The 13070-nt window shown below is 41.1% G+C and overlaps 1 protein-coding gene across 3 annotated transcripts in view; it reads right to left on the bottom strand.

Annotated features, from left to right (window-relative positions):
- Nucleotides 1–13070, bottom strand: part of POC1A (POC1 centriolar protein A) — an 82011-nt gene that overhangs the window by 25909 nt on the left and 43032 nt on the right. For 2 of the 3 annotated variants that reach the window (XM_050904481.1, XM_050904483.1), the window contains exons 8-9: nt 4103–4171; nt 3075–3173 (exon numbers count right to left, since the gene is read on the bottom strand). In XM_050904481.1, the coding sequence (XP_050760438.1) occupies nt 3075–3173; nt 4103–4171 (168 nt within the window). Of the gene's footprint in view, nt 1–3070; nt 3174–4102; nt 4172–13070 lie in introns of all 3 variants that reach the window. The other variant, XM_050904482.1, reaches the window with a different exon arrangement.

Here is a 13070-nt window from a genome sequence, read left to right as displayed (position 1 = left end):
GAAGCAGCTTCACTTTTCATTGAAAGAAAAGGTGACTTTGGCATGAAATCAGGAGCCACAGGTGGCAGATTTTGATGGGAAAAATAACTGATCTCAACTACACAAAATCCACCAAAATAAGTACTTCATTATTAAAAAGCAAACATTTTGCTCAAAAGAAGGAACTGAATACATAGTGAAATTTAAGTCCTGCAGTGAGTTGTAGCAGTGACTACTCTTAAAGAGCCCAGCATAACATATTTCTAAAAGATAAAAGTCATGAAATTCACTTGAAAGAAAGAGTAGATTGCCATGAACGTACAAATTATTACATAGCCAGCGTTGCACTCCTAATAACCTAATACACAAGGATATTGAGTACTAGTCATATTTTGCACTTCCATTTTCATGAAGTGTAGTGAGCTCTTAGTAGAGACCAGGTATAGGCTCTAGCATGCTCCATGATTGTTCTTGTAACAGGCAGCCACGATATGGCTGATCCCCCTCAAAAAAATTTAGACTATATTGGCTTTGGCAGCACCAATCAGACCGTGTGACATCAGACAGAAATTGAAACTCCACTCCTTTATAGCAGGACTGAGCTGCACCACACTTTGAAGGCAAAACAATGTTCTTAACTGCACAGAAGAGACCACATTGTTGAACTGCATCAACAGACTTAGTTGACTAAGACACTGGTCTTAGTTGTGCCAGCTAGCACCCAAGCTCTCCATTGCAACCACCTTCACCCCTGCTTTTTAACCAGGGATAATTTTACTGTTGAAGGCAGTCAAAGGTTTAATTTACAAGTCTCTATTCATGCTCCTAGCTAATCTGGCAGAGGTAGTGGAAGCATCATTTGTGCTATTCAGACCAAAAGATAACACCACATTTGCCCAAGGAGTAAATAGGAAGAATCCCACTGACTATCACTCAGTTTGATCTGTTGTAAATTGCACATAACACAGTAACTTTCCAACACTTTTTATATTCAGGTATTACTGCTGGGATCAGCAGCTCCCATGCTGCACGCCCAAGCCAAAGGTTGCATTTGAGTGGCAGTTCAAAATACTCACTCCTTTGAAGTAATTTAGGTCCCCAAACCAAAGTATGTCTCTTCCACATGACTCAGCATGGATTCGCTTTGCCCTCTGTAAAAACACAGCACCTGGTCCAAACCAATATATTACACCTCAAAGAATTTGTAGCGCCCTGTTTCCCATAGGCTCAGAGCATGAGTAGAGCAACGCCTTGTCAACCAACACCACATGACATGGATTTGCCGGTCAGTAGCACACAAACAGTTGGTCCCAGCAGCATCTATTAGAGGTTTTGCCAGGTAAACCCTCTTCCACAGGGGAATAGTTTTGTTGGAGGGACAGATGTTCAGGGTGGTTAGTCATTGTTCAAGGGTTTTGTTCAGCAGCTACCTTCAATGCACATCTTAAGAGGTTCTATAACAAAGAACTAAGTTTTAGAAGAGCTCAGGCATTTCCTTCCTTTCCTTATATTACTACTGGATAATATGCTCTGGTAGTAACAGCAGTACGGGTGGGGGTAAACTTACCACAATCTCCCATTAGCAGACACCTTGTCTACACTATTTAACCCATTCCTTGGAATGTTACAAACTGAAAATGGTATTTCTTCCCATAAAGGCTTTCTTTGTCTCTGCTGTATTTCAGCCCAGAATTATACTACACAGTATCTTAAATTAAAGCAGATAGAGTTCAAAGTTAGTCCAGTTCAACAGGCTAATAAACAAAGAGGTCATTGGACTGCTAGTTTCATAGTCTGCATAACTTTAGAGTTAGAACACAGGAGAGGAGGAAAAGAAGTCAGTTTTAGCCAAAACCAGCCGAGGATCAATAAACACTTTCACCTCCTCCTTCCTTCTGTGATTGCTTCCTACTATCCTCTCCCACTCACCTAGCACTAACATCCTCTGGTTTTGTTTGCTTTCTTTACAGAGCACTCCACATAGTAAGGCATCAGGTTTAGAGCTGCAGACTCAAATCTTGTCCACGACAAAATACTATGGCTATTCCAACACCTCCAGCAATGGACTGAAGTCATATTAAATGAAAATGCTACTATGTTTAAGACAGAACATAAGTTTAGTAGCCCAGTAAAGCATATCTAAGTGGATTAGATTAAAGACACTGCTACACAGCAACAGGTGTTGGCTAGAAGCTTACTTTTCAACTGAGGCAATGCCACATATGCATAAACCCCCTGGTTCACAAACTGCTTTTTAGCTTACAGCTCATGTTGAACAAGATGTACCAAAGACAGCCACAGTAATAACATATTTCAGAATCCTCTAGGTATACTCAAATGTATCAAAAGTATCCAAAGATTGACAAGACAAAATACAGAAGTTTAAGTGAAGCATCACCATGTGCAAAAATTATAAATCATATGGGCAGTAACTTAAGGGTTACTCTCATAATAGCCATGACATCCAACATCAGTACAACACTTAGATCAGAGCATCATACTGAATTATTCAGTTGGTGGATTTATCCATTAGATAGTCAGAACTCAGATGTCTCTTAACACGATTCAGGGAACAGATATGAACTAATGTCTCCAAATATTTAGGAAAGAAGCTCCAGTACAATACGTCACCTATTTCTCATGTGTGAAGTCTATGTACAGAGATTTCTTTTGTCTTTGCTGACTGTCAGTGAAATGATATCATGAACAGTATCTATTTTCAGGACTGACACCAGCCTAAAGGATTCATATCAGCTAGCAAAACTGACTTCAGCTGTTACTCACATCTATGCTTTTTTTTGTGGACTATCATCCAGGCCTACCACACATTCTTAAACACAGGCTGTTAATAAAAAAGCATATGTACATGCACCAAACTTATTTCCCTTTTAAAATCATTATATATCATTTTCCTATAAAGTAAGTACAGTTAAACAAAACAAACAATATGAGATTGGTTAAAAACAGACATCTTGCAGCTCAAATACCAAGGAAAGGTGGCTCTATAGTTCAACTGCCTGAAAGAGTCACATGCTTTCAAGTTGCAGAAAGTGTACTGAAAAGGAACTCTACATGATTTCTGTATGCTGACCTACCAGAGTGTGATGGGTCCCATTGACACTAGTGCCAGACTTCTGTGTTTTCAGTACATCACCATAATCCACTGCATCAAAGTTAGTCTTCCACACCATCACCTGCAGAAGAAAGTTATCCCCATTAAAATCTTCCATCTACATTTGCTAAAGGTGAATTTTGTCAACACATCAGAAAAGAGTCAGCAGATGCACACAAAGTTTACCTAAGAAAGCTTTGCCATTGATTAAATTAAGGACGTTATTTGTAAATATGCTACTGAATACAGACATAGCATAACTGAGTTCTCAATGGGTAAGTGACCTCTTCCAACATTCTTTGGGTCAGGAACATCATGAAACTAGAGCTACCTAGAGAACTTCAAAGCAACATGCAGAATACACCACTAAAACCACAAATACATTAAAATATCATGCTTAGCATTATAGCACTTGTCAGCCACACCCCAAACAACTAGTCACTGGTTTATCATGAGATTCATTCACAGGAAAAGGAGAGTTAGTACTTTGGAGACTAGCATTAGAGATCTTGAGCTAGTTTGTCAGCTGAATCCCAAACTTAAATCCCACTTATAGGCATCTTCTCTCCATAATACATTAAGGAATATGAAGTATGAAGCACTGTAGACCAGTGGGGCTTAGAAGAGTATTTAGGGGAAGCATCCCTGCCTGCTTGCCTTGTCCTTATGCTTGTGTCTCAGAACTAGCCAGTGGCAGATTAGAAGACAACCCATCAGCATAGCCCCTGATATTCAAGGTATCTCAACACAGCCATTTGTACACTCATCTAACTTATTCCCCAGCAGCAGATGCCTCAGAAAGGCACATAACAAGGGCCATATATAGGGTAATATTTCCTCTGTTGTACATATCCATTCCCAGATAATGCAGCTGAAGTGCTTCCTCAGTAAGAAAAGTCTATGTTTAATATCTCTCACTATTTTTAACATTTGTTTTCTTTGAAAGCAGTAAGATGCCAAGAAAACAGTAACAACAAGGCACAAAACTATCAAATTAAACTAGTCAGATACCTGTTCATCAGAACCTCCAGAGGCAAATAAGTCTCCAGCTCTTGAAAACACTACACAGGTAGCTGGCCCCTGCAAACAGATTTAAAAAGACAGGTGTAAAAAAAAAATGTGAAAAAACAAAGTGTTATAAAGCTCCATTCATTACAGCTATACAAGTTACTTCTCATTTGAGATCAGCAATCTAAAGGCAAAACTTAAAAAGCTCTTATCTGTCAGGTAAGTAAGTGGGCCACAATTAACATGCTAACCTTGCTGGCACTTACTTACCATTTCCCACATTTTTGCCCCCAGTTTAAGACACCCACTTTTCAATATCCATGGCATTAAGACAGAGACAGGAACAAACTAAGTTTTACAACTTCAGGCTTTTCCTTGTTCCCTCTCAGTCATTCTCTCTTCCCTTTAGAATCAGAAATTTCTAAAACTCCTGTTCATTTATGAAAAGTGGTGAAACTGTTGAGTTTTGTTAAATGCAGCCACCTGACAGAAAGGTTTAAAGCAGAAAAGGAGGTTTAAACACACAGATACACACAGAGCAGCATCAAAAGGCATATGAGAAAGATTGTTAGACGTAAGATACCCCCACTACTGACAATTCTAAGCATTCACAAATTATAAACCATGTCCCATAAAAATATAAGGTTTTTTAAGACACATTTGAGGAGTGATGAATCCACCTTTCAGGCTTCAATTGCCAGGCCCTCAGAATCCACATTTTCCAAGCTCCTCCTCACACTGTGAATACCAGAACCATGAAAGGAAAATGCACTAAGCCAAGATTTTCACACAAACATGGAACTCCAGGGGCCAGAACTTCAAACATCACCCAGAATCTTCAAGACACTGACACCACAAGACAGCAAATTTCATGGACCACTGTGTGCACCAGATTCACCATGGAAAACAGTATCTTCTGTCCACGTGCTTTCCTAACAGCCTTTCTTTGAAAATACATAACTGTCACTAAGGGACAGCATAAAACACATGACTGATGATAAAAACAGCCAACAGGCTACATGCAAGAAGTGAAACAGTTCTGTCACAAAGGAAAAGGTGGGGGAGAGCTTGTTTGGTTTTGTTTCTTTGGTTTTTTACAGTCATCACATGCTCTCCTATATATTTTTAGGATATTCTCTAGGAATTCCATACAAACTGCTCACTGCAGAAGACCCAAGGCTTAATGCTCTTGCTCACTCCACCACAACATAACTTCAAAATATGCTTGACCAGCAATCAACCAAAGCAATCAATTTGCATCAATTGATTTGGCCAAGGTTAGAAGCATTTTAAGTCAAGAAATCTGTACAAGCAGAATAACTGAATGCATAAGATTCAGTATCCAGAGCAGAATCCAATTGCTCATTTTATTTGAGACTTGGCAGTCAAGAAGCCCACAAAGTTTTCGGCACAGGAGGAAGAAAAAGCCAAGACTACCTGAGGAGCACTGGTAAAAAGAACATGTCACTGAATGGCAGACAGAGCAGCGTCAGCAGAATATACTGTATTTGTACACTAACTTCTATTTACTGTACTCTCTAATACTATGTAGAGTTTTGCAGGAGGCAGCTATTCTCTTTGGATACCAACTAGCAGGACAAAGTCAACACAGGGGGGACATCCAAAGGCATCAGAAACAAAACAGAATCACTTCTTCATATCCCCTTATGTGTGGAGCATGTGGCCGAGCCATAACAGAGGCTTCAAACCAAACAGGCACCTGCAGCAGCATGGCAGAATGCAAGCAGCAGGCAGACACTCCTTAGAATACCATCATTTGCCATTTTTAAGCTACAGCCTAATGATCTATGCAGGTTTGTGTTAGTTATCAGGTTTTTAACTGAAGAATAGAAGGCTGGCTTAAACTGCTCTTCTCTTAGTAGTTTTACAGAAGAGATGCTAGAGTTAATGCATCCAGGTTCATCTTCGCACAGCACAGCCACCTGCATTTTGAAGAAGCCTCACTCTTAAAAAAGTCAGTTCTGAGAGACTTTAAATGGTGCTGACTGCTAAGGCACTGCTTGAGTAAAAGCATGCATTACACACCACGCATCTATTTTAATACGTTTTCAACCTTTCAGAAAGCACACAGGAGGATGCACATGGGAAGGATGAGGCAGGCGCTCTAAGATGCAGTTAAACAGAGCTGGGAAATTGTTACATGTGTTTGAGCACAGGCACAACAGAAACTGTTCTGCTTAGAATGAACAGCTGAGAACCCAGACAGTGAAGTTTTATGTCAGCTACTGAACACATTACTTTGCATACTGTCCTACGCCTGAGCTTTTGCCCAAGCTGAAATGGGCAGAGGCAGGAACGAGCGTTTCCAGAGGCTGCCTATGGCCAAATTCACTGGGAAAAGCAAGCTGAACTAGTGACAGGCTAAAAAACACAAAAACAAAAACAACAAAACAAAAAACCCAAAAACACAACCAGAAAAGCCACAACCACCACCACCAGAAAACTCCACCACACAAACATACCCCTCCTGACAGAAGTAGAGTTATCCTCTTCCAAGTAATATCATATATCTTGGAAGGCAAGTAAGAAGCTTCTCCTCACCCTGTACCAAACTGCAAGGACAGACTTTTCTATTAAGAGTTCACATCTTCCCAACAGGCATCACATGGAAATCTCACATCCAGTTTGTTTCTGGTTTCCCTTCTCTCTCTCCTTTGTAAAAGTGAGCTCATCATTATGAATCCTGAAGGTAGACAAATACCCAAAGATTGCATTTGGGATAAGCACCCAGCTCTCACTGCAGCCTGTGTCCCACAGTCCTGTGTGCTTTCAAATATGCTGGCACAAGGTTATGCTGGCAAAGCTAGAGTCTTGATGTGGTCACTCCCAGTGTGAAGAGTTTTAGCTTCCTTAAAACACATTAAGGTATTTCCATATTATCATTTCACCTGCAGCGATTTCAAAAGGTTTTGAGGCCTTCTAATAGCAAGATCTCACTTGAGAGATCTTGCCAGAAATTATCTAGTAGCAGCAATTTCAAAATGCATGCACAGTCATTAGTGTGACTAAGTTTGTTCAACTAACACAGCATTAAATAGCGCAGATATTTCAAACCAAAGACACCACCATCAATCAGCTGAGACGAAGCGTGCTTCTGCCTTCTACTCCCACCCACCTTCCCCAGCAGTTCAGCTCTCCAACCACACTGTCAGGAATGGAGACTCTCTAAAAAAATGCAAAAGCAAAAGACAAATAAGCAGTAAGGAAGGGCAGAAACAAGTACACAGCCAGAAAACTGCACATCAGTGAATATTGCTCAAAGATAACAGAGCTGAGGATACAGAAGCTGCACTCTGACTGTATAAACCAGTCAGAGTTGGGAGGGCGGAAAAAACTTTCAAGACATTAAGACAAAGTGTTCAGGAACATGCACAAATGAGAAATACTGGAGAGAAGCAATGTTTCACAAAATTATTTTTATCAGTCTAAATACTTCAGTGTATTTAGACAAAATTTAGCACAACACAAGTCACATCAAAACAGGCAATGAACTGACTCCAACATCATGGCATTCTGAAGGGAACAAAAGAAGTTCAACAGAACGTATTCCTCCCAAAATAGAAAATGATATCAAAGACTGAATGTGCCTTTATAAAATTGAAAGAAGGGGAACAAACAAGTCTATAGACACAACATCTTCTACAGATTTGTTGACATAAATTAAGTGGAAAGTATTTTTGCTACATACACTTACAGCACTCTTTCCAGATAAAACAGGTTTGCTATAGCAACATACAAATAATAGTTTGCCAAATACTCTCACAATTTAATATAAACACACAAAACAAATAAAAAGGTACACTTGCCAGTGATTAGACACAGCCTGACTCCCATTTGTTCCAGGTAAGCACAGCAGAGATCCAACAGATTTCTGATGCAGTCCTGGACTATAGGTATATGGTTGGAGACTGAAAAATTCGAGCCTTCCTTCAGATTTTCTCCCCCTTTAAATTTACTGTTTGCACTAAAAGTGTCAAAAAGCAGCAGTTGCATATTCTTCTATACAAGTGGTAGGGACAATTTTAAGCTTATTTCCCATGCAACTAGAACACGTGGGATGCAGCAGCCTTCTAAAGGATCACTTTATTTCTCTTTCTGTAGCAGGATACAAATGCCCTTCTATTAGTATTCCCTGGGGGTTCAGAAGTTCCAGTTCAGCATCCTCATTGTGCTAGGTGCTGCACACAAGCTGCTAGCACCAGTCCCCAAACTCCTACAGCTTGTTGCCTTAGATTAAACAGCGAGCTGCAGAAAGAAGGGATTGGACAATGAGATACACCAACTCAGCAGTAAGGAACATTTCTGTTTAGTTCTCAGTAGACCAACAACATCAGGACTGTCAAGCTTTTGTGCATGTCAAATAGAGTTTGACATTATAATAATAATTTTGGTGATATTGGGAGAGAGCTGCAGAAAGTTTGAGGGGAAAGCACAGAAGGAGAGCAAAAAGTCATCCACTGGAAGCGCTGAGTGGGAAGAATGTTGCCACTAATCAACTCGTCTCCTCTAGTGAAAGAGGAGTACCAGGCAGGGTGGAGATAAGCCCCAGGGAGCCTTGAAAAGGACATATTGCCTGCACATTAGATGTGGTAAAGAAACTGGAAACAAAAAAAAGGAAGCCATACAGGAGGAATAACAACGGGATCAAACCTACTCCTCTGCAGCAGCATTCCCAATGAACAAGATTTGGGCAAGGTCGGATAGCCATGCCATGGTAGCTGAAACACCAGGTGATATCCCACTTCTAGCTGTGTACGTCGGTAAGAAGGGTGAGGCACAGCATGTTACACAGTCTAATTTCTGTGCAGACTACTCCCCAGAGATAGAGATTATACCTTCTCCTTGTTTTCCCCACTTCTCCCACTTCCTACAGAAGGAGGCTAGTGATCACAAGGCCTTGATTGCCCTAGCAATTCACAGGTTGATCAGCTTACACAAAACATTAAGTGTGGCCTGAGAAAAAGATGTTCAGAACTATTCTGAATGGCTTTAATGAATTCATCACCTAGAAAGATGGGATCTGAAGCCAGGACACAGATTACAACACTGAATGAGTGACTGGCAGCATGCTAATAGCATCAGTAACAATTGACACAGGGATGACAAGAGACAACAGGAATAGCATCCCTGAACACAAAGCTTTCAAAGGTGGAGCTAACAGATCTCTCTGAAATAAATACTTAAGAGAAAGGCCAAGAGTTTAGTTTAGAGAAATGGAAATATGCCTGGAGCAAACAGTCATACCTGCATGCAGATAGCAGATGAATGTGTACCACCTAAAAATAGTAGACGGACAACCAGAGAGAAAGCCCTCTTGAAGACCATTTCCTCCCCCACAGAACTGCTAGAGGAGAGAAGGCACACGATTTCAAGAACAGCAGGGCCAACACCAACAGTCAATTCAAGTCAAGAGAGGCCAGACTTGCAAGCTTCAGCTAGGAACAGAACTAACATTTTGGCTTCAGCATAACAGAAGAAACAAGAGCCAGGCTGGAGAGGGTCCAGAAATAAACCAGAGGAGAGCAGTTTAATGATGCGCAGTCTGCACAATGAAAGGAGATGCAGAGAGGAAGGTAGCTGGAGAGACAAGTGGGGTCAAGGATGCCAGTAGATTTTTTTTTTTTTTTTTTTTTTTTTAAATCCTGGGAGAAATGAATGCATACCAGAGAACAGCCAGGTAAGAGAGTAAGGGAGGTGCCAAGTGCTGGACAAGGCATATCTGGAAGATGCAAATAGTTGAATTAGAAAGCTTCCTCTTCCACTGCCCACAAAAGGAGATGTAGAAGTGGGAAGACATGAGCCAATACATTCAGTCAAACTCTCCTGGAACAGAGGTAATCTCCTAGATTAACTAGTGCAAAGAAAAAAAAAAAAGAAAGGAGATATGAGTGGTGACAAGGTCTGATAAGCAAATCCAGCAGCCAGCACACTAGGATCCCAGGCATGCGATCACCAGTTCAAGGCATAAAAGAAAATAATAAACAGAGCAGTCATTGCCACTGTTCACAGTGCTTTCAACTGCTTCATGGCACAGAAGAGGGTAAGTCACACTTGGACAGATGGACATTGAAATGACAGAGGGTATAGGAGCAAAAGATGCAAAGAATAAGTGATCAAGACAACTAGGAAAAACGCCAGAGCAGGTAAGAAACTTGATAAATGCATTCAAGTGCCAAAGAACATAGAGGCCCCGAGACAAGATGCTGGATGTCATTTGTCTTTCACCTATCACTTGGTTTCAGCAGCAGAGAAAGCAGTAAAGAGAGTTCAGTAACCAATTCAAATTAACAGGCAGTCATGCCTGCACCTTCCTTCGCCAGGGAGTAAGGGCTACAGCTAACATAAGGAAAATTTATACTGGCACCTTATAATTGAATCTTCAGTAGCTTTTTAACTCCTGAAAGCTTCAGTTTAAAAAAAAAATACAAGGGAAGAATAGAGCGCTATTTCCTCTTAATACTCAGAAATGCTAATCTAAAGTCAATTGCTTGTTGTTTGCAGCACACCCTTCTCTCCCTTTGTTGGTCCAGTTCTGTGCAGCCCCGAGATGTCCTCACACCCTTCAGAGAGGGCTAAACCTGCACAGATGTTTAATGCCACCTAGGTAGAGCTGGCAGCAGACAGTAAAGGAGCACATTTGTTTCCTGTGCACCTGCTCAGAAGATCTTGCTCTTCAGTCAGCCAGCAAAGCAGAGAGCACTTATGCCACCCAGGTAGGTAGAATGCAGCTACTTCATGGTTCAAGTCAAGGTTGCTTGGAGAATCGTAACTTTGCATTTTCTGTCTTCCTATTTATAAACATAACCATGCAGATGTTTTCTAAATATTTACTGAGAACTTCCACTCCATTAAGGAAGTCAGTCTGGAAATGCTCTAATCAAACCACCCCAGAGGGTGGACAAGCACTGTGTACATACCTGCTCTCAGCTAGCAACTCTCTGGAGGTGACTTGGGGGCCCCAAAACATTCTGTTCCTTGACTATGATTCAGTACCAGAGGTGGACGTACATACCAACCTGGTGTCTCATCTGTACAGAATTAGGCAAGAGTACTTCACAGCTTGAAGCACTCCAGAACTAAAATATGCAGCATAATACAGAATGATATTTTGCAGCTGCAAGATGTCAGCTCCAAGCTCTAAACTCCTGTCTCTAACAATCCTTCTGCTACAAGGGGGCCAGCTACATTACAATTAAAGACAGCAATGTAAACTTGGCAATCCTCCCTATGTAAACCGCAGCTAATCAGCTGCTAACAAATTCCTGGCACTCCAGCAGTTGCGTCAAAGTATGTCTAAAGGACCTTAAGGTTTTTTTCCTTCAAGTGTCCACTTGCATGCAGCCTTCCCAGAACAACATAACAGCAGTCAGCTGTCAGAGTAGGAACAAAGTCTCAACCAGCATATTCACCCACACAGTCACAATTCAAGAATGTCTTCAGAACAGGCTGTTCATTTGGTGACTAACCTATAGCCCTCACTTAAAAAGGCAAATCTACTTAATGACCAAAAAATCCACACCCACTTCATTTTTAGCCACTTAGAGATATTGGCAGAAATCACAGTGAGAACAGAGGAAAAAAGCCCTCAGTATTAAGTAGCCTGGGTTTATCTCTGAGCAGAGCAGGCTAGAGAAGCAGCCAGTGCAGGAATCCACCCCAGCAGCTTCTGATGAAAGCAGTGCCTGTTGTCACTGCTGGTTGCTTACTGTGAATGAAGCACAGGTTATCATACACTTCTAGTGGAAAAGCAAGGTATCTGTTAAATCAGGCATTAAAAGAACCAACCGAGAACAATACAGCACATGCCAGCAGAGGGAATGCCAGCCAGGGCTATGCTAGGACTGGTTCCACAGCCATCTTGGTGCAATACCCTTAAAGACAACCATAAAGCACTACCAGCCACTTTTATACTTCTACTTGTTTCTGAACTGAAGGAGGTGTAACCCCACAACGGCAACTACCCTTCAGCTGTGCCAGTGTCATGCCAGTTAGATGCCTAGGAGAGAGTGGCAGACATTACTGATCTGAAACAGTGGGGCGAAAAATACAGAGCTTTAACTCTACTTCTGAACAGATGATTCACAAACTAACTGTTTTGTAGAAGCCCTGAGTTAAGTACAGCATCAGCCTAAAGGACTTTCTGTTGTCTAATTCTGAAGACCTCCATCACCACAATCAGTTTTGGACTCTCAAAGCTAAACTTTTTTTGTGCCACTGCACTCGGTGAGGAGCAGCCTACAGCTCAGAAGGGAGGAAAATGGAAAGCAGGTTCAGCCTCCTCCTGAACAATAACCAGGCACATCGCTTCCTGAGGGAAGGACAAAAGGTAAATATCCACTGTCCCTCCACACTTACCCTTTTCCAGAAAGCTACTTCCTAAGAACTCTCTTGGCAAATTAACACAAAAGACAAACATGAAAACAAGATTAATACAACAGTTAAAAGCTTCGCAGCCCCTGTATGATAGGAGTATCCACTTAGTCCAGTTTTCAAAGAAAGTAAGTTTTCTGCAGTCAAGGTTTATGTGTTAGGATAACCAGCATTTATTATCTTCCTCCCATTCTTTTCAGTATTTGAACCCTTTGGTCAGTTTTAATCAGATCTTTCCATGAAGTAGAGCTTTAAGTATGAGGTTGTCCTATTTTTCCATTAATATTACAAAAAAAGGAGAAAAGTTTATTAATACACAGCAAAAGAGAAGTTACAGAACAAACTTGACCTTCTTAGACAGACAAGGCAGTCACTAAACAAAGCCACGAGAAGCCAGAATTACCAGTTTTACAGCTTATGCAGCTACCATTATTGCCCAGAACCATCCCCACCACCCCCAACAGCTTCAGGCTGTGATTTTCCACAGCTAGTTTTGATGCTTTAAGACTCAGCCCCCATTTTAACAGAGAGACAAGTAGGTTAAGAATTCCTGTTCTCTTTGTCCTTTTGGAAAGGGAAC

The sequence above is a fragment of the Gymnogyps californianus genome, chromosome 13 (assembly GCF_018139145.2).
Source record: "Gymnogyps californianus isolate 813 chromosome 13, ASM1813914v2, whole genome shotgun sequence".
Classification (NCBI taxonomy): Eukaryota; Metazoa; Chordata; class Aves; order Accipitriformes; family Cathartidae; genus Gymnogyps; species Gymnogyps californianus.
This window is presented reverse-complemented; position numbering and strand designations above follow the sequence as displayed.